The 20,249-nt window shown below is 39.4% G+C and overlaps 1 protein-coding gene across 1 annotated transcript in view; it reads left to right on the top strand.

The window, feature by feature from the left end:
- Positions 1 to 20,249, top strand: part of SUSD1 (sushi domain containing 1) — a 341,419-nt gene that overhangs the window by 281,586 nt on the left and 39,584 nt on the right. Inside the window, exons 16-17 of the mRNA XM_043975620.1 lie at positions 27 to 66; positions 20,035 to 20,128. Of these exons, the coding sequence (XP_043831555.1) occupies positions 27 to 66; positions 20,035 to 20,128 (134 nt within the window). The remainder of the gene's footprint in view (positions 1 to 26; positions 67 to 20,034; positions 20,129 to 20,249) is intronic.

The following is a 20,249-nucleotide window of genomic DNA, read 5'->3' as shown; positions in this document are numbered from 1 at the left end:
TTATGCTGATGTATTTTCCTTTGTAGGTGAGAAGACAGTCCTGTGTAGTCTGGGCTGAAGTGAAAGGTAAGGTCATTTGTTGCCTCACTTCCCGATTCCTACCTCTCCCCTCCACTCTTTCCTTGCCCCCCCCCCCAATACTCCTGCCTATGGGACAGAATCCCATCTGTAGCAATGAGTCTCAGCTTAATTGCTGCAAGTTATGCATTTACACAGAGGCACTTACTGTAAGGGTTGAGGAGGGATAGCATCTGATTCATCTGGGAAATTGAGTTACACCCAAAGGATTTACATGAAAAGATTTTAGCCTTAGGGCATGAAATTGGTGGAGGATTATTTTAGGGAGTTTCATCATTTCACTTGGGCCTTTTTATTTGGCTGTGAAATAGCATCTCTTAGCCTATAAAACTAATTCTGAGCATTTATTATGTCGTCGTGATATGTGATTTTCTCAGTAGTAGCTGTTCTGCATGTTTGAAACCAGTTCAGGCTGGGTAGAAGAATGTCCTGGGTTTTGCGCAAGAAGTCCTCCTTCCTTCCCCCACCCCGAATCCTGGCATACACTGCCCCCCCCCCCCCCCCCCCCCCGCCCCTGACCTTGGCCTCAGAATCCCTGGTTTCCTCCAAAGGGCAGCTCCCATACCACTTCTGGCATGAAGCCTTTCCTGATGTGCTCCCCTCCTTCCTTCCTGGTATTCTCTCCTCCTTAAAACTACTGTGTGTTACTTGGGAAATGGTTTACATTTATTTATTTGTAAACTTTTTCTACCCCATTGGGTAGCATGTAATTCACCGAGGGCAGAGACTGTTTCTTTTCTTTTTTTTCCATCTTTGTTTCCCTACCCCTGGCACAGTGCCTTGTACATAGCCAGTGATCAATAAATGCATGTTAAAATGTCGAGTTATTGAAGAAATGGATGACACATTGCAGTTGTATGTGCTGGTCATATTTATTTATTTATTTATTTATTTATTTATTTATGGCATACTGGTCTATTGTGAAAATTATAGGTGGCAGGGGCAGCTAGGTGACACAGTGGATAAAGCACTGGCCCTGGATTCAGGAGGACCTGAGTTCAGATAAGACCTTAGGCACTTGACACTTACTAGCTGTGTGACCCTGGGCAAGTCACTTAACCCTCATTGCCCCGCAAAAAAAAAAAAAAAAGAAAAGAAAAAAGAAAAAATTCTAGGTAGCTTTGAAATTGTCTTGGTTCTGTCTGGCATATACTTACCCATCCAGGGCCCTTCTAGGAATATTGGTGGAAGAAAAGGAAATTAGCTAAAAGATGAATATCTTCCAAAGACAATCCCACTATTTTTTTAAATGTAAGACATCAAGCTGATTTGTGGCATATTTTTGTTCAATGGAAAGAGATGATGCATGTGTCAAGTGCTTTCCCAATTTTAAAGTGCTATCCAGTTGTCAACTGTTGTTTTTATCACTGTTTCTTTACCTCTCTTTCTTTGACCTAACAAGAGTTAGGAAGGCAGCTTGGTACAGTGGGATGAGAACCAGATTTGAAAACCTGGGTTCGTAGTGCTAGCTTTATGACTTAGTTGTACAGTCCTTTAATGCTATGAACCTATGGAGTTAATTAACCTCTCTGGGCCTCAGTTTCCTCAGTTGTAAAATGAGGAAGGTGGACTAGATAGATGACCTTGAAAATCCCTTCTATCTCTAAATCTATGGTGTTGACCAATTATTTTTTAAGTAATGTCTTAGCTGCCCACTTCAGGGCAGTATTTCATCAGAAAGCTTGAAGAAATCCAAGGCCAAAATGGATCCCCTTTGCCAAATTCTGGACCAGTTTTTGTCTTTGCCTAATGCTGGAAAGTGTGCCGCTGGAAAATGATGTAGTATGAGGTGATAGAAAAAAGAACCATTGAATGTAGATTCAAAAGATGGGAGTTCAGGTCATAGCTCTGTTATTTAACTTTATGTGACTTAACAAGTTCCTCAATTGCTCTTAGCTTTAGAAAAGTGACGATTGGGGCAGCTAGATGACTCAGAGGATAGAGCAGCAGGCCTGGAGTCAGGAAGATCTGAGTTCAAATCCATTTATTTACTAGCTGTGTGACCCAGGGCAAGTCACTTAATCCCAATTGCCTTCAGAAAAAAAAAAAAAGGGAGGAGTCTGATAATAGAAAAATTGAGGATTATAACAGTAATAGCCTACATTTGTATAGTGCTTTGCAGATAACCAAAATTTTCCCCACAACAACCCTGTGAAATACAAGCATACCTTGTTTTATTGTGCTTCAGAGATAGTATTTTTAAAAATCAAATTGAAGGTTTGTGGCAACTCTGTGTTGAGCAAATCTATCAGCACCATTTTTCCAGCAGCATGTGCTCACATCATGTCTCTATGTCAAGTTTTGATAATCCCCACAATATTTCAAACTTTTTCATTATTATTATATCTGGTATGATGATCTGTGATCAATGATCTTTAGTGTTACCATTGTAATTGTTTTGGGACGCCATGAACTGCTCCCATATAACACTAAATATTGTGTGTGCTCTGACTGTTCCATTGACTGGTCATTCCCTGTCTCTCCCCCTCTCCTCCTGCCTCCTCATTCCCTGAGACACAATATTGAAATTAGACCAATTAATAACCTTCCAATGGCCTCTATGTGTTCAGTGAAAGGAAGAGTCAATTGATGTAGCAAACTTCATTGTTGTCTTATTTTAAGAGATTGCCACACTATCTGAACCTTCAGTACCCACCACCCGGATCAGTCAGAAGCCATCAACACTGAGGCAAGACCCTCCACCAGCAAAAAGATTATGACTTGCTGAAGGCTCAGATGATGGTTAGCTTTTTTTAGCAATAAAGTATTTTTAATTAAGGCATGTGCATTGGTTTTTCAGACATAATATTATTGCACACTTAATAGACTACAGTATAATGTAAACGTAACATTTATATGCACTGGGAAAACAAAAAATTCATGTGACTTGCTTTCTTGCAGTGGTCTAGAACATAACCTTCATATCTTCAAAGTATGCCTATAGGTAGTACTTACATTTTTATTCCCACTTTAGAGTTGGAAAAACTGAAGGCTGGAGTTCAGGGTCTCAATAAGTCACACAATGAGTCAGTGTGAATAACTAAGTCACAGTTTCCTTATCCCCTTCTGTAAAATGAGGGGGTTGGACCAGATGTCCTTTGAGGTCTGTTTGATCTCTTGATTATGATGGAGTTCAGCTTTCATTCTTTCTAATGCCTTAAGTTACTCAAGCTATCTATCTACCTGAGGGTTGTGATGGGAAGAGAGCTGGAGAGGCTACAAAGCATTAGATAAATTGGACAGGGTATTATTGTTACCTGCTTCTAAGATGATGCCATTTTTCTCCATTGCTCTAACCTTGCTTAGATTTTATGATTATTACTGACACATTCTCTCCCAAAGCTGTGCTTCTTGACCTGCTCCATATGGTAATTTTCCTTCTTCATCATTCCTAATGCACCTAAGTCAGAGCGATATGAGGAGGACTTAGGCTGATAAAAGGAAAAATAATGTTAGCTGGTATTGATTGATTGATTGATTGATGATGATAACAACTAACATATATAGCACTTTGGGCAGGTAGGTGGTGCAGTGGATAGAGCACCAGGCCTGGAGTCAGGAAGACCTGAATTCAAATCTGGCCTCAAATACTTCCTAGTTGTATTACCCTGGGCAAGTCACTTAACCCTGTTTACCTCACTTTCCTTCTCTGTAAAATGAGTTGGAGAAGGAAATGACAAACTACTTCAGTGTCTTTGCCAAGAAAACCTCAAATGGGGCCACAAAGTTGAATACAACTGAAAAACAACAACATAGCCAAGTATTTTACAAATATCATCTCATCTGATCTTCACAACAACCCTGTGAGGTAAGTGCTATTATTATCCTCATTTGACAGTTGAGGAAGCTGATTCTTAAATTGTATCAGAACACAAAGCAGTTTGCCAGCTAGTGATTAGGCATTTAAATTTCACCTTGGCTCTGCACTATCTCCCTCAAAGTCTGTGTCTTCTGACTCACCAGGCTGGGGGCTTGGGTTCTTTCTCATGTCTGTAGTTGTCATGCCCAGCGCAGAAGCTTCCCTTGCCAATAGATGGTTTTCCTCACAGTATCCAGGACTTCCCAACTTCTTGAAATAACAGATATGCCTTGGATATAAACATCTTGAGAATCATGTTCGGTGACCCTGTTTAAAAAAGGAACCACAAAGAGGAAAAGGCAGCCAGGGAACTAGATTTGCCTATTTGAGATCATGCTTTAGGGAGAAGCCTCAGAATTGGGATGGGGGGAGGGAAGAATACCACTCATCCCTCCATCATTTTATTTTATTTTATTTTATTTTTGCAGAGAAATGAGGGTTAAGTGACTTGCCCAGGGTCACACAGTAAGTGTAAAGTATCTGAAGCCAAATTTGAACTCAAGTCCTCCTGAATCAAGGCTAGTGCTTTATCCACTGTGCCAGCTAGCTTCCCCCATTTATACTTCTTTTTCCTTTATCATTTTATGGGAAATCTAATGACAGAGTACTACTTGTCATACAAGAAAGTTGAAGGAAGAGACAGCTAGCTAGAAGCTGTCTTGTATTTTTAATTAGCTCAGCACCCCACCCAAATCCTTCATCCTAGTTCATTTCAATAGCTTCCATCTATGAAAAACCAGTCACTCATAACTGATGACACATTTCAACCTCAAATACAACCATTTACTTAACAGTAAGATGAAAGCAACAATAATATCACAAGTATTCATATGACCGGTAAATGAATAATAAATACATCAAAGTTTATACATAAACTGGGTCATACTCTCCTGCCATTGTACTGTGAATGGGGGAAAGTGGGCACACATTTATATAACCATAAACATGAGGAACTTCTATGTGATACGGTAACTCACAACTCAGGACTGCAAACATCCATGTTCCCTTTTTTCTCAGGCTGCTAATAAAATGTTCTTGATGAACATAACCTTTCTGTTGAGCAGATGCTTCCACTGCTAAGCTGAAGTGGTCCATGCTGTGTTTTTCTAACACTTCATTGAGCATGTCTTTGTCAAACTAGTTGATCTGCTGGGTAATATCTCCAATGTTTTGCTTCCAAGCTGTCATTTTTGCTCAGTCAAACCTATTCTCAGTAACATCATGACCTCTCTATAACACAATTCTAAATTCTGCCATTTCATCTTTCTTTTATCTTTTTGGGTAGGGCACTAGGTGGTACAGTGCATAGAGCACTGGCCCTGAAGTTGGGGGGACCTAAGTTTATATCTCATCTCAGATACTTAGTAGCTGTGTGACCTTGGGCAAGTCACTTAACCCTAATTGCCTCAAACATCTGGGGCCATCTCCAGTCATCCTGATGTATATTTTGCCACTGGACCCAGATGACTCTGGAGGAGAGAATGAGATTGGTGACTTTGCACAGCCCTCCCTCACTTAAACCCAATTCACTACAAGTTATGACATCCTCTCCCAATGCCATGGTCATCTTTGAGAATGAAGGACAACAATCTTTTTGGGTTTAGACTCTGGCTCCTCTCTGGGAATGACTCCACCTTTGCTTTAGCTTAATAACCAAATTCCCATGTTTTTTTTTTTTTTAATGATCAGGTAACTTACATTTGCCCTATAATCACAGAAAAACTCTAGTGTTTGTATTTCTCCTATTATTGACTTATAAATTGTCCAATTATTCATATCAAAATCACTGAAGAATATTGCGTCCTCCCCCATTCACTTCAATGTTCCTTGCCTTCTCACATGTACAATAAGTAACTGCTGCTGCAAAACTCTGAGTAAATCTTAAGTGACTGTTTATCTTGTAACTTTAAGCAAACCTATGCCTCAGATAAATAAACTCTTACGGCAGACAACTCAGCACCTGTTTTTTTTCTCATAATTAGAACTATACCTTGGATAAATAAACTTTCATTCCCTTATATTTAGGAAATTGGACATATTTTGATTAATTTTTAAAAGTAATCCCTTCAATTTATATAGACTTTAAGGAGTTTCAAAATACTTTACTCCATTACCTCACTTAAGCTTCACAAAAACCTTGAGTTAGGTTGTACAAATGCTATTACTATTATTATTTTTTAATTTTAACAAATAGAAAAGAATGAGCAGAGGGATAAGGAGACTTTGCTCATAGTCACACAGATAATAAATGGTACAGAAAGAATTGGAAGGATTTTTTCTGACTCCTACTCCAGTGCTCTTTCCTATTATATGCTGCTACTTCTCCCAAGTAAGCCCTAATAAATGATTTCTGGGGCAGTTGTCATGTGGGGATCCAAGGCGGCCATGGATTTGTATCCACATATGCCCATGGTTGGCTTGCAGCCAAGGACTGAAGACTTCATTGAAAAATGTGTATCCTCAATGGAATACTATTGTGCTGTAAGAAATGATGAGCAGGAGGAGGCTGATGATGAGTGAGATGAGCAGAACCAGAAGAACATTGTACACAGTATCATCAACTTTGTGTGTTGATCTACTGTGATGGACTATATTCTTCTCACCAATGCAATGGTACAGAAGAGTTCCAGTGAACTCATGATGGAAGAGGATCTCCAAATCCAAGAAAAAAAAAAAAGAACTGTGGAGTATAGATGCTGAATGAACCATACTATTTCTTTTGTTTTTGGTGCTGTTGGTTTTTTTTTTTCCTATTTTGAGGTTTTTCATCATTGCTCTGATTTTTTCCTCTTATAACAGGACTAATGAAGAAATAGGATTAATGTTATTATGTGTATATATATGTGTGTATATAGATATATATCTATATGTATATGTATATAGATATATAGATATAACCTATATCAGATTACCTGCTGTCTAGGGGAGGGGGAAGGGAGGGGAGGGAGGGAGAAAAATCTGAAATTGTAAAGCTTGTATAAACAAAAGTTGAGAACTATCTTTACATGTAATGGAAAAAATAAAATACTTTATATATAAAAAAAATAAAGGAGGCACGCTCACATTTCAAAAAAAAAAAAGAAAAAGAAAAATGCGTATCCTGACTTTCCCATAATGATGTGCTGCTTCTCTATGGTACAGCCAAAACTATGGGTCCATGATGCTTTTGGCTAGGAGGAGAATACTTCATTGAACAACCCTGTGGTACCCCCTTCCTCATCCAGCAACACTGGCCTCCTGGCTGTTCCATGAACAAGACACTCCATCTCTCAGCTCTGAGCATTCTCTCTGGCTGTCCCCAAGCTTGGAATGACCTCCCTCCTCAACTCTGCCTCCTGGTTTCCCTGGCTTCCTCTAAGCCCCAACTCACATCCTGTCTTCTACAAGAAGCCATCTTAAATCCCTTTTAATTCTAGTGCCTTTTCTCCATTAATTATTTTCTATCAATCCAGTATCTAGCCTGTTTGGATATATTTGTTTGTTGTCTCTCCCATTAGATTTTGAGGTCCTTGGGGACAGGGACTTTGTTTTGCCTCTTTTTGCTTCACCAGTGCTTGGCACATAGTAGGCACTTGACAAATGCTTATTGATTGACTCAAGTCCTAGAGAATGTGATGAGGAGCAAAGCCTGAAGTCTCATCAAAGCATCACAAACAGCTTTCCCAGAGTCTGGACTTTGTTGGACTGGGGATGAAATATAGTCTGAAAAAATTATCTTTCATGTAAACTTTCTATTGTATCCAACCCATAATTTTTCAGAACACCACCTTTTCCTCTCACTACCCAATTATAAACATTTTACCACCAAAAAAAAATCAGAAGAAAAAATTATTTCCGTTTTCTTTTCACAATCAAAATAATCTATCAGCTAGAAGGGTAAATAAAAATAGCAACTCCTGTGTACTAATTAAAGTACTTTTAGTGGTTCCTAACTGCTTATAAACTCAGCTTAAGTAAACATTGCTTTCCTTTATACCTAGAGAAAGGCTGTTGTCTCTCTGCAAACTCTTAGGATGCTCCTGGTCCTTTACATGGTCCCTGTTCTCTCTGTGCTCTTCCACTTGTCTCCCTATAAATTCAGAAGGATGCTAATCATCTCCTTAGGAACCTTTCTACTGGAATCAGGAGGACCTGAGTTCAAATGTGGCCTTAGACACTTGACACTTACTAGCTGTGTGACCTTGGGCAAGTCACTTAACCCTCATTGACCAACCAAAGAAGAAGAAGAAGAACCACCACCACCACCACCTTTCTACTGGGAACAACTAGGTGGTGCAGTGGATAAAGCACCTGACACTTACTAGCTGTGTGACCCTGGAAAAGTCACTTAACTCTTATTGCCCTGTGCAAACAAAACAAAACAAAACAAAACACAAAAAAAACCCTTCCAACCACTTTCCAAATACTAATACCAATGGGCTCTAGTTTATCTTTGTGAGGACTACATGATACAGATGCACAGACCTCCAAGCTTTTCTGAATTCCCCTCCAAATGGATACATGGAAAGTCCCTGAATTTTTCACTAATTTCTAACTCACTTGCTCACTTAAAGCTCCATCGGGGGGGTGAATGATTTCTCAATTTTACAGCTTCGTTTCTAAAAGGGACCAGATCTTTTGTTTTGCTAAATGTTTTAAAACCACTAAATGAAATAGAATCTGTCATATGAGTTTCTTCCTGTTTTGGTGCTATTTGGGGGCCCAGGTGTTTCAAGGGCTCTTTATTAGAGATGACTTCTCATGATGTTTGTTATTCAGTTGCTTAGCTTGGAAATGCTTTTCTTTCAGAGGTACTGCAAAGAGTCCCTTGACATTTCTAGACTCCTTTTAATTGCTATTAGCCAAGATATTAGAAACCTAGCCAAGGCAAGGGGAAGGAGGAGGGGGGTGGTCCCATGAGAGACGCAGGTGCAGCTTGGAAATTAAATTGGATTTGAGACATTCGTAGCAAGTTGATTCCATTCAAGATAGGTTTTCTCCCAGGTGTTTAAGAGATCCAGGTTCCAACAGGAGAGGCACTATCATTTTCACTAGTTCCTTAAGTCACTGGGCTATTGATTTCCACTTTTTCGGCTCTCTCTTTGGCAGACACTTGACTATAAATAGCTCCACAGTTTATGATCTTAGAGCATTTCAGGGGTGTCATTAAGAAGGATTACTTTGCTTCTTCCAAATTGCATCACAGCTACCTGAGACCAATGTAATCATGTAAACCATCAGAAAAGTCTTTTGCCATGAACCTCCTACTTGAGTAGAGTTGTGAATATGGACCTTGCTGAAATATTGTTGGTGGTGCTGGGGTTCAGCTTCGTTACATGAATGTTTGTGGTATTAGATAAGACTAGCCTTATGTCCTGACTTGCATGGGACTGGGATCCCTCAGTATTGCCACAATGTTTTTTTAAAGTGTTTACTGGATTTTAAAATGTTTACTGGATTATCAACTAAACCATATAATGATCATTCCATGAATAAAGTGAAAGTTGACTTGTTTAGCTTATGACCATGAATTTCCCAGGAGTTAGCCTGAGATAATAATCCTTAAGCAATCTTCTGCTGTTGGGAAATATGGGAAAATGGTACAGCATTAGGTCTACAAGACCCCAGATCTCCCACAAACACCCTAGCAAAGATCCAGAAATGTGTCAGAAAGAAGCAGGATGAAGAAAACCAGAAAGGATCAGCTGTAACTCCTCCATCCATTATAGGACTACCCAAAAGGACTTCCAGAATCTTGGGGAAGTGTAGAGCAGAAACAGTTTGTGATAGGTGGAAGGTGAAGTGTGAGACAGTGTGGTCCCTTAGCAAGACGGAGATTTAGAGTATTGCCCAGTGCAGGAAGCCCTGTCCTGGCAGCCTCCAGCTTGGGTAACCCAGAAACTCTGTCTGAGGCAGGAGACAAGGCTAAACTATTACCGAGTGGGTGACAACCCAGGGGTTCTGAGGCAGGAGATAGGGTCAGCCCCACTGTCCAGTGTGGTGATACTGAGGGGTCCATGTCAGGACATAGGGCTGAACCAGGGCAGAGGTATAGCCCCATTCTAATCTGACACAGGAGACAGGGCTAGACAAGGAACCAATGTTGGTGGGCCAAGGGCCCATTCACAGTAGGACACAGGACCAGATCAGCATCCAGGTAGCCACACCTAACTTAGCATCCAGATAAATCATGCTCAACCAAATATCCAGGACTGGATTCAAGCCACAGTTGGGGACAAGGCCAGACCTTCCTCTAGTAGGTGGAGTTTAGTCTTTGCCACTGACCTCAGTATAAAGTAGAGCCCACATACACCATCTAGCTATATGGGAGTATAGTTTGATCTAAGAACAAATCTTCAATCCAGAAACTGAAGCTCAAGATATGAATTAATGGAAGAAAATGCCGAACACAATGAAGAAATACCTTGGATTAAGAGGAGCGCAAAGAGTAAGTAAACCCAAAAGAAGAAAGTTGCTCCTTAACAAGTTAAAGCAGAACCTCAGAAAAGTAATGTCCTAGAGACATAAACTACAAGAGTTCCCAGAAGAGATGAAATGAGATACAAAATGGAAGAGCTAGGGAGGAAAAGTGGCAAGAAGAATTAATACTATAGGAGATGATAATAACCCTTACTCAAGAATTGGACTTCTGAAAACTAGAATAATCCAAACAGAAAATGACTCAATGAAACAACAGAATATATTAAAAATAAAATAAAAATATTAAAAAAACTGACCTGGAAAACAAGTCAAGGAGAGATATTCTTTTTTATGTTTAGTATTTTATTTTTTCCCCAATTACATGTAAAAACAATTTTAAACATTCGCTTTTTTTTTTTTTTAGTGAGGCAGTTGGGGTTAAGTGACTTGCCCAGGGTCACACAGCTAGTAAGTGTTAAGTGTCTGAGGCCGGATTTGAACTCAGGTACTCCTGACTCCAGGGCCGGTGCTCTATCCACTGCGCCATCTAGCTGCCCCTAAACATTCACTTTTTAAACTTTGAATTCCAAATTCTCTCCCTTCCCACCCTTCCCGCTTTGAGAAGGCAAGCAATTGGATATAGGTTATACATGTGTAGTCATGTAAAACATATTTCCATATTAGTCATGTTGTGAAAGGAAACATAGACCCCCCCAAAAAAAACCCTCAAGAAAAATAAAGAAAGTTAAAAAGTATGCTTCAATCTGTTTTCAGACATCATCAGTTCTCTGTCTGGGGATGGATAAATTTTTCATCATAAGTGTTTCAGAGTTGTCTTGGATCATTGTATTGCTGAAAATAACTAAGTCATTCATAGCCTATTATCTTACAATATTGCTGTTACTTTGTACACAGTCTATTTCACTTTTCTTCAGCTTATGTAAGTCTTTTCAGGTTTTTCTGAGAGCATTCTGCTCATCATTTCTTATATTACAATAGTATTCCATCACAGTCACAAAGCACAATTTGTTCAGCCATCCCCAAATTGATGGGCATCCTGTCCGTTTCCAATTCTTTGCCACAAGAAAAGAGCTGCTATAAATATTTTTGTACATATATGTCCTTTTCCTTTTCCTTTTTGTTTTTTATTTCTTTTTGGATACAGACTGAGTAGTGGTATTTCTAGGTCAAAGGGTATGTATGCTTTTATAGCCCTTTGGCATAAATTTCAAATTGCTCTACAGAATGGTTGAATCAGTTTACAACTCAACCAACAGTGCGTTAATGTCTTCTTTTTCCTACATTCCCTCCAATGTTTGTCATTTTCCTTTTCTGTCCTATTAGTCGATCTAATAGGTATGAGGTAGTAGCTTAGAAGTGTTTTAGTTTACATTTCGCCAATCAATAGTGATTTAGAGCATTTTTCATATCAATGTGAAATATATCTATATGATACATATCTCTATGAAAGCTCTTTATAGCTTTGATTATTTCATCTGAAAACTGTTCATATCTTTAGTTCATTTATCAATTGGGAAATGGTTTTCATTTCTATAAATACAGATTTCTATAAACTTGACTCAGTTCTCTATATGTTTGAGAAATGAGGTTTATTTCAGAGACATTTGCTTCAAATTTTTTTTCACAGTTATGATTGCTAACTGTATTTCCCTCCATCCTTTTCACAGTTATGATTGCTTATGATTGTATTTCCCAGGGAAAGCTAAATCTAAGAATCTTTAGTCAACCTAAAAATAACCTCCCCCTGCAAAAAAGTTCTTGGGTACTATATTCCAAGAAGTCATAAATTTAAAACTACTTAGATTTCTTAAAACCAGATGAAAAGTAAAAATAAAAAGAATCCATTCATCATGTTCTGAAAGAAATTCAAAATGAAAACTCCTAGGAACATTCTGGTCAAAATCCAGATACTGCAAGCCAAAAAGGTAATGTTCATGTACCAAGAATTCCTAGTCAGGATCATGCAAGATTTGGTATCTGCCACAATAAAAGCGGAGAGTTTGGTATATGATACTTCAAAAGACAAAAGATAGAGCCTTATAAACAAAAGCAACCTGTTCAGAAAAACTGAGTATAATTCCATAGGGGGAAAATGGATCTTTAATGAAATAGAGAACTTATAAATATTCCTGATCAGAGGCTGAAAACTAAGTAGACTCTCTGAAATGGACACACAGAAGACAAGAGAAACAACAAAAATGGTGCATACATTCAATCAAACAGTGACAAGTGAGATCATCTAGAGGAGTCTGGTGAGAATGATAAAGGATGTTTACATTGTATCATGTGAGAACTGCTTGAAGGATCTTGGGATGTTTAACCTGGAGAACAGAAGATTAGGAGGGAAATAAACATTCTTCCAGTATCTGAGGGACTATTACATAGAAGAGAGATTAGGCTTGTTCTGCTTGGCAACAAAGGACATAAGTAAAAACCATGTATGGAAGTTGCAGAGGGAAATTCTGCATTGATATAAGGAAAAACTTCCTAAAAGTTAGAGCTATTCAAAAGTAGAATGAGCTGTTTTGGGAGGGAGTAGGTTGTCTATCACTGGAGATCTGCAACCAGTGTCAGCAAACATTCATTAAGTGCCTACTAGATATGAAGCATGGTACCAAGCACTGGGGATACAAAAAAGGTAAATTTTCCCTCCTCAAGGAGCTTATAGTCTAATGAAGGAGACGGTATGTAAATAGCTACATAGAAGATAAATACAGTATAAACAGAAGATAATCTGAGAGGAAAGAACTAACAATGACTGGGGATCAGAACAGGCTCTTTCAGAAGGTAGCATTTGAGCAAAGTCTTGAAGGAAGCCAGGGAAAAAAATTTGGATGATTACATAAGTGTAAGTTATATTGAAGAACAGTCTTTTTTTTTGGCAGGTCAGTGAGAGTTAAGTGACTTGCTCAGGGTCACACAGCTAATAAGTGTCAAGTGTCTGAAGCTGGATTTGAACTCAGGTCCTCCTGAATCCATGGCCAGTGCTTTATCCACTGTGCCACCTAGCTGCCCCCTGTCTTATTCAGCTTGTTGTTTCTATTACTATGCCCATGATATGGAACAATGCTGAAGCGCTCCCCCTCCTCTCTCTCAGAGCAGTGAGGGTTAAGTGATTTGTCCAGGGTCACACAGCTAGTATCTGTCAAGTGTCTGAGACCGGATTTGAACTCAGGTTCTCCTGAATCCAGGGCCAGTGCTTTATCCACTGCACCACCTAGCTGCCCCTGAAGAGCAGTTCTTCTACAGGTATGAGTTGGATGAAATGGCTTCTGCAGTTATTTCAGATCCAAGATTCTTCCCCTTGATATTTACCTCCCATAGTCAATGATTTCATTCTAATCAAACACAAAGATGATTTTGGTAATCACCTTTGTGTAGAGTTTATGCACCATTGGCTACCCCGCACTTCTCGAATGTCTCTCCTTTCTTGGTTTCTGCATTATCTAAGCCTTCTTCTTACCTTTCTAATTATTAATCTTTTTCATTTGAGGCAGTGTGGTGCCATGGAGACAGCACCAGTTCTGGAGCCTGAGGTCCCTAATTAATGTCCCTGCTATGTTACTTATCACATGTATGACATTGGGCAAATCAACTCACATTTCTGGGCCTCAGATTCCTCATTTGTAAAATGAAGAGGTTGGTCTTGATGACCTGTTAGGACTGTTTTAGCCTTAAGCCTATGATCCTCTGCTGACCATTCTTCTTAACATTTAACTGTGAGTATTCTCCAAGACTGTCACTGTTCACATCCTAGCCTCTTCTCTTGAACATCTATCTAGTCACTCAGAATGCATTTACTCTCGCTGACTTAGCTATCATGTCTATATATATGACTATCAAATATTTACTTCAGAGCCTGAAATATGTTCTTCTAAATTCCTTAGAGCATTGCCAGGAAAACAGTTATCTTGAAAAGAGGGATTTTAACAATAGAGAGCAATTAGGGATTGTTAAGAGCACTTTGCATTTCCTCAAATTTAATCGATGCTACCCTCTTCTTCAACATCACTTCTGGACCCAGTTGTAGACTATCTAATATTTGTAGCACCTGTAGCAAATATATATGTTGTTGGACTAAGTCAAAGGACTGACCATCAGATATATCATAATCTGGAAAGTCATGTGCATACATTTGATTTTTCCTATGTGGGTGGTTAGGATATTCTTTCTTTCTTTCTTTTTTAGTGAGGCAACTGGGGTTAAGTGACTTGCCCAGGGTCACACAGCTAGTAAGTGTTAAGTGTCTGAGGCCGGATTTGAACTCAGGTACTCCTGATTCCAGGGCCGGTGCTCTATCCACTGCGCCATCTAGCTGCCCCTGTAGGTTGTTCTTCTTAATAATCATGTATCTTATTAAAGAAGCCCTATGGTTAATTAGCAGACATGATGCAATCAGTACATGTAGAGAATATATTTGGACCTTATGTAGAACATCATCCAGATCATTAGTAACACCTTTGGAGAGCATACGTCTTCCATTTTAATGCTTCATTTAATGTTATATATCTAGGGCTTTGGCTGTTGTTGGATTGGTTGATGGTTGGAACAGGAATTTATTAAGTTGCTGCTTTGCTCAAAGTCATTGCACTAGGTATTGGGGACAAAAAGACAAAACAGTCATTTCTTTGGTTGAACTTGCAAGAAGTCTTGTATGATCCTAACATGTGACTATGTGATAAGTTAACAAAGAAAAACTACAAAATTGGTATAATTCTTGAAATCTCTCCAAACTAAATGCATCCTGAAGACAGCTTAGTGGTTCAATCTCATAGTTATTGGTCTTGTAGAAAAACACTTTGACTGGCACATAATAGGCACTTAATAAACATTTATATATGATAATTCTTATTTAACCATTTCCCAATTAGTCTGTACTCCCATTGTTTCCAGTTCTTTGCTATAAGAAAAAAAGCTGCTTTAAATGTGTTTGTACTTATGAGTCTTTTTTCCTCTATCTTTGATCACTTTGATATACAGATTTTTTAGTATCTCTGGGTCATAGGATAAGAGCAGTTTCACGACTTTTAGAGTATAGTCCCTGGATTGCCCTTGGTCCATGTGCTAGGAGGCTGCTGTGCACTGTCTAGGGACTTCCAGGGTGGGCATTTTTGGCTAACCATCATTTATAGTATATATAGACAGATGTAGGCTAACTAAATGCATTTACTGTAGTTGCTTGATCATTTTTCATTCTAATTTTCTATTTTTGTTGCTAGAGTTGTGAGAGAGATGGGATGTTCTATTTCCTCTTAGTCTGCCATCGTGAGGAGAATATGCAACATACACTACTTTTATTAAGCACCTACTGCATGGAGAGCTCTATAATAGGTCCTAAGGGAGATACAGAATATAGATAAGGCATTATTCCTATGTTCAAGGGTCTTATACTTTTATAGGGGGACAAATAAAGATAGCTATAATACTTAGGACAATTCCCAAAGGAGTTCTCCAATAAATATTTTAATCATGTTGGCAATATTGGAGCATTTATATCCCAAGATGAAACTTTGAAAGATTATTTGAAGATACAAGTTTGTATTTTAAAAATAGTCTCGGAGAGAGGAGCTGGTGGTGGTTGACCTTCAGACTGAACCAGGAGATGCTGCACAGCTGATTCTCCTTAGAACTACAGATTCCAGAACTCATGACACGATTACTCCAAAAAAAAAAATCCAAATAATGCCATAGGACAATGCCTAGAGCAGCAAAACCTACAGAAGAATGTGCTGAAGTCATCTACTAACCAAGAACGGCTTGGAAGGTAAGAAGGAGGGAGCTGCTGTGCTGAGACAGGAGTGGAGCCCAACCCCACAGTCACCCTGACACAGATCCAGTCCCAGGAAGGCCTCACCAGAGAAGAAGACTCGCATAGCCTCTAAATCAGCTGAAGTACCAGTGTCGTCTGGAACTAAGCTCACAATCTGGTGAGAGGGCTGAGCCCTTGGCAGGGGGGAGACTACAGGGGTCTATGCTGGTGCTGAGGCATAACTAGGCTTTTTCACTCCTGCTGAGAACCAGGAGTTAGGCTCGAGTAGCAGTGGCCCAGGTTGGGAAGGGGCACAGGCTCATCAGAGCTGACAACCACAGCACACAAAGCTGGTTGATTAAGAAGTTGGTCTGGGGTCATCTACTGACCAGGGAACAGGCCAGGCAAGTGAAGAACCTGATCTTCCTTAAATCATACCACCTGGGACTTTCTGAAGCTTGGGATACTGCAGCCTGGAAGCAGTACCCTACTTTAAGGAGCTAAAAGTCAAGTAAAAGAAAGGCAAGATGAGCAGACAGAGAAAGGTGAGGACCACAGAAAGTTTCTTTAGTGACAAGGAAGATCGAGGTATACCCTCAGAAGAAGATGTCAATGTCAGGGCCCCTCTATCTAAAGCTTCCAAGAAAAATATTAATTGGTCTCATGCCATAAAGGCAGTCAAAAAGAACTTTGAAGATAAAGTTAGAGAGGTAGAGGAAAAAATGGAAGGAGAAATGAGGGTGATGCAGGAAAGACATGAGAAAAAATGTCAACAGCTTGAAAAGTCAAATGGAAAAGCTCTGTGATGAAAATAATTTCCTAAGAATTAGGATTGAACAAATGGAAGCCAGTGACTTTATTTTATTTATTTATTTACTTCTTAACTTCTTAATTAATTAATCTATTTATTTATTTATTTTTTAGTGAGGCAATTGGGGTCAAGTGACTTGCCCAGGGTCACACAGCTAGTAAGTATTAAGTGTCTGAGGTAGGTTTTGAACTCAGGTACTCCTGACTCCAGGGCCAGTGCTCTATCCACTGCATCACCTGGCTGCCCCAGCCAGTGACTTTATGAGAAACCAAGACACAATAAAGCAAATCCAAATGAATTAAAAAAATAGAGGACAATGTGAAATATCTTCTGGGAAAAACTGCTGACCTGGAAAATAGGTCCAGGAGAGATAATTTGAAAATCAGTGGTCTATCTGAAAACCATGATCAAGGAAAGAGCTTAGACATCATCTTCCAAGAAATTGTCAGGGGAAAATGCCCTGATATTCTAGAAGCAGAAGGTAAAAGAGAAGTTGAAAGAATCTACGGATCACTTCCTGAAAGAGATCCCAAAAGGAAAACTACTAGGAATATTATAGCCAAATTCCAGAGCTCTCAGGTAAAGGAGAAAACATTGCAAGCTGCCAAAAAGAAAGCATTCAAGTACTGTGGAGCCTCAGTCAGGATAGCACAAGATATAGTAGCTCCTACATTAAAGGACCAGAGGGCATGGAATATGATATGACAGAGGGCAAAGGAATTGGGATTACAACCAAGAATCAACTACTCAGCAAAACTGAGCATAATCTTTCAGAGGAAAAAATGGTAATTTAATGAAAAAGAGGACTTTCAGGTATTGGTGATGAAAAGACCTCAACCGAATGGCAAATTTGACTTTCAAATACAAGACCCTAGAGAACCATAAAAAAAATTGGAGTTGAGGGACATACCTGGGGTCGTGCAGTGGGTGATTGTCTTGTGTCTGAGGATGGTTTTGGGCTGGGATCCCCCTGGGTCTGATGTGGGCAGAAATTTGGGGTCAAATTGATCGTGAGTCGTCCCAAAAGAATTACAAGTCTCAGTAACTCAGTTTCCCAAGTTTTATTGAAATACTGTGGGTGCTCACAAGGAGGGAACCAGAATATTGGAAAGGTATCTCTCAAATAAGGAAAGACAGTTATATTTATAGTATGGATAAACTGATTATCAGTCTCATTATAATAATCTCCATCTTGGGGAGGTACAGGGGAGGGCCTATCCTAATTTGGAGTTCCTGGGGTCCTAAGTCAACCCCCAAGGTGGGTACCTTTTCTAGCGGAGGTGTGTGTTTTGTTTTTTGTTTTTTGTTTTTTTTGGCGGGGCAATGGGGGTTGTGACTTGCCCAGGGTCACACAGCTAGTAAGTGTCAAGTGTCTGAGGCCGGATTTGAACTCAGGTACTCCTGAATCCAGGGCTGGTGCTTTATCCACTGCGCCACCTAGATGCCCAAGGAGGTGTGTTTTGGGGGTTTATATGTCATAAGGTGAATCTGGGGACAAATTTGGCCTTTTCTGTGCATGTCTCTTTCTGATTCCCGTGGCTAGTTTCAAAATATCTCCATTTTTCATTAGAATCTCTATACCCTCATCATTTAGACTAAGGTCATCATGGCCTCTCTCCCTCTGTTCCCACTGATTTCTGTGGGTACAAGAACCTAATATGCTGACTTGTAAGTTATCCATTAACTGGGGTCTAACTCCCTTTTGGAGCTAATATCTGAATTAAAGCTTGGGCCTTAGGTTTTTCTATTAACCCCTTTTTTCCTCCTACATCAGGTAGAGGGTGGATGCTTTGTCCACTGTGCCACCTAGCTGCCTTGTGATGACATCTTTAGGGTTTAATTGAGGGGTGAGGGGAATGCACTGGGGGAGGGGGAAGGGCAGAGGTAAAATCCTACTTGAAAGAAACAGGAAAAGGCTTATGGAGTGGGGGAAGAGATGGGAGAGGAGCAGGGCAGTAAATGAATTTTACACTCATCAGAAAAGGCTCAAAGACCTTAAACTCTTCAGAGTTTCCTCAAGGAGGGACTAACAGACACAGATACCCAACTGGGTGGAGTAATCTATTTGATCTGGGCAGTAAATGAGCCTAACACTCATCAGAATTGGCTCAAAGACCTCAATATCATTGGAATTGGCTCAAGGAGAGAATAACATACACACTCAATTGGGTAGAGTAATCTCTCTAACCCTGCAGGGAAATAGGAGGGGAAGGGGATAAAGAGAGAGGGGCAAAAGAAGGAAGGGCAGAGTGGGGGAGGGGACAGACAGAAGCAAATCCCTTTCAAAAAGTGATAGGATGAAAGAAGATGGATAATAGAATAAATATCATGGGGAAGGGAATAGGATGGAAGGGAAAAAGTTAACAATAGTAATCATGAAAAAGAGAAAAGGGGGGGAAATTGTACAAAAAATATTTATAGCAACTCTTTGTGGTGGCTAAGAATTAAGAATCAAGGGAATGTCCATCAATTGAGGAATGATGGAAGAAGCTGTGCTATATGATTGTGGTGGAATGGTCTTGTGCTATAGGAAATGATAAACTGGATGATCCCAGAAAAACCTGGAAAGACTCATGAACTGATGTATAGTGAAGTGAGCAGAGCTGGGAGGACATTGTGCATAGTGACAGCAGTATTGTTCAATGAGCAATTGTGAATGACTTAACTACTCTCAGCAATGCAATGATCCAAGACAATCCCAAGGGTCTAATGAGGAAGCTTACTATTCACCCCCATAGAAAGAACTGATAAAAAGAACACTTGTGGATTGTACATATATAACCTGGTTGTGATCTTGTGGAGGGGAGAGGAAAGGGAGGGAGGGAGAAAAATTTGGAACTCTAAATTTTATAAAATTGAATGTTGAAAACTACCCTTACATGTAACTGGAAAAAATAAAATAAATGTTTGTTGCAAAAGTGAAAACAAAACAAACAAAATAATATCACTATTTGTTGCCTCCTCTGTTAGATAACAAGTTTCTTGAGAGTAGGAACCTTGCCTTGAACTTCTTTCTCATCTATAAGTGAATTCCTTATCCTGAGTCATTTGAGAAACATGCTGGATTTTGATGTATTAAGTTGCTGCTCTAACTGAGTTTGTGTCTTTGTCTTTCAGATTCATCTCTCACTTTGCCCCAGATGATGGGTGTTGGATTGGGATCCATAGGCGCTGTGGTCATTTTAGTGCTTATCTCTTTCTCAGTAGTATGGTATGTATGAGAAACAGGTTGGAAACTGAACACAAAATCCTTGGGTATTGTAGATTTTGTTACTAAGTTCTTTATTAGTAAGTAGAGAATTGTTTTATGGGAAGTCATTCAACAAATGCTT

The sequence above is a fragment of the Dromiciops gliroides genome, chromosome 1, assembly GCF_019393635.1.
Source record: "Dromiciops gliroides isolate mDroGli1 chromosome 1, mDroGli1.pri, whole genome shotgun sequence".
Classification (NCBI taxonomy): domain Eukaryota; kingdom Metazoa; phylum Chordata; class Mammalia; order Microbiotheria; family Microbiotheriidae; genus Dromiciops; species Dromiciops gliroides.
Note: the sequence above shows the minus strand (reverse complement) of the source record. Positions and strands in the feature narration are given on the sequence as shown.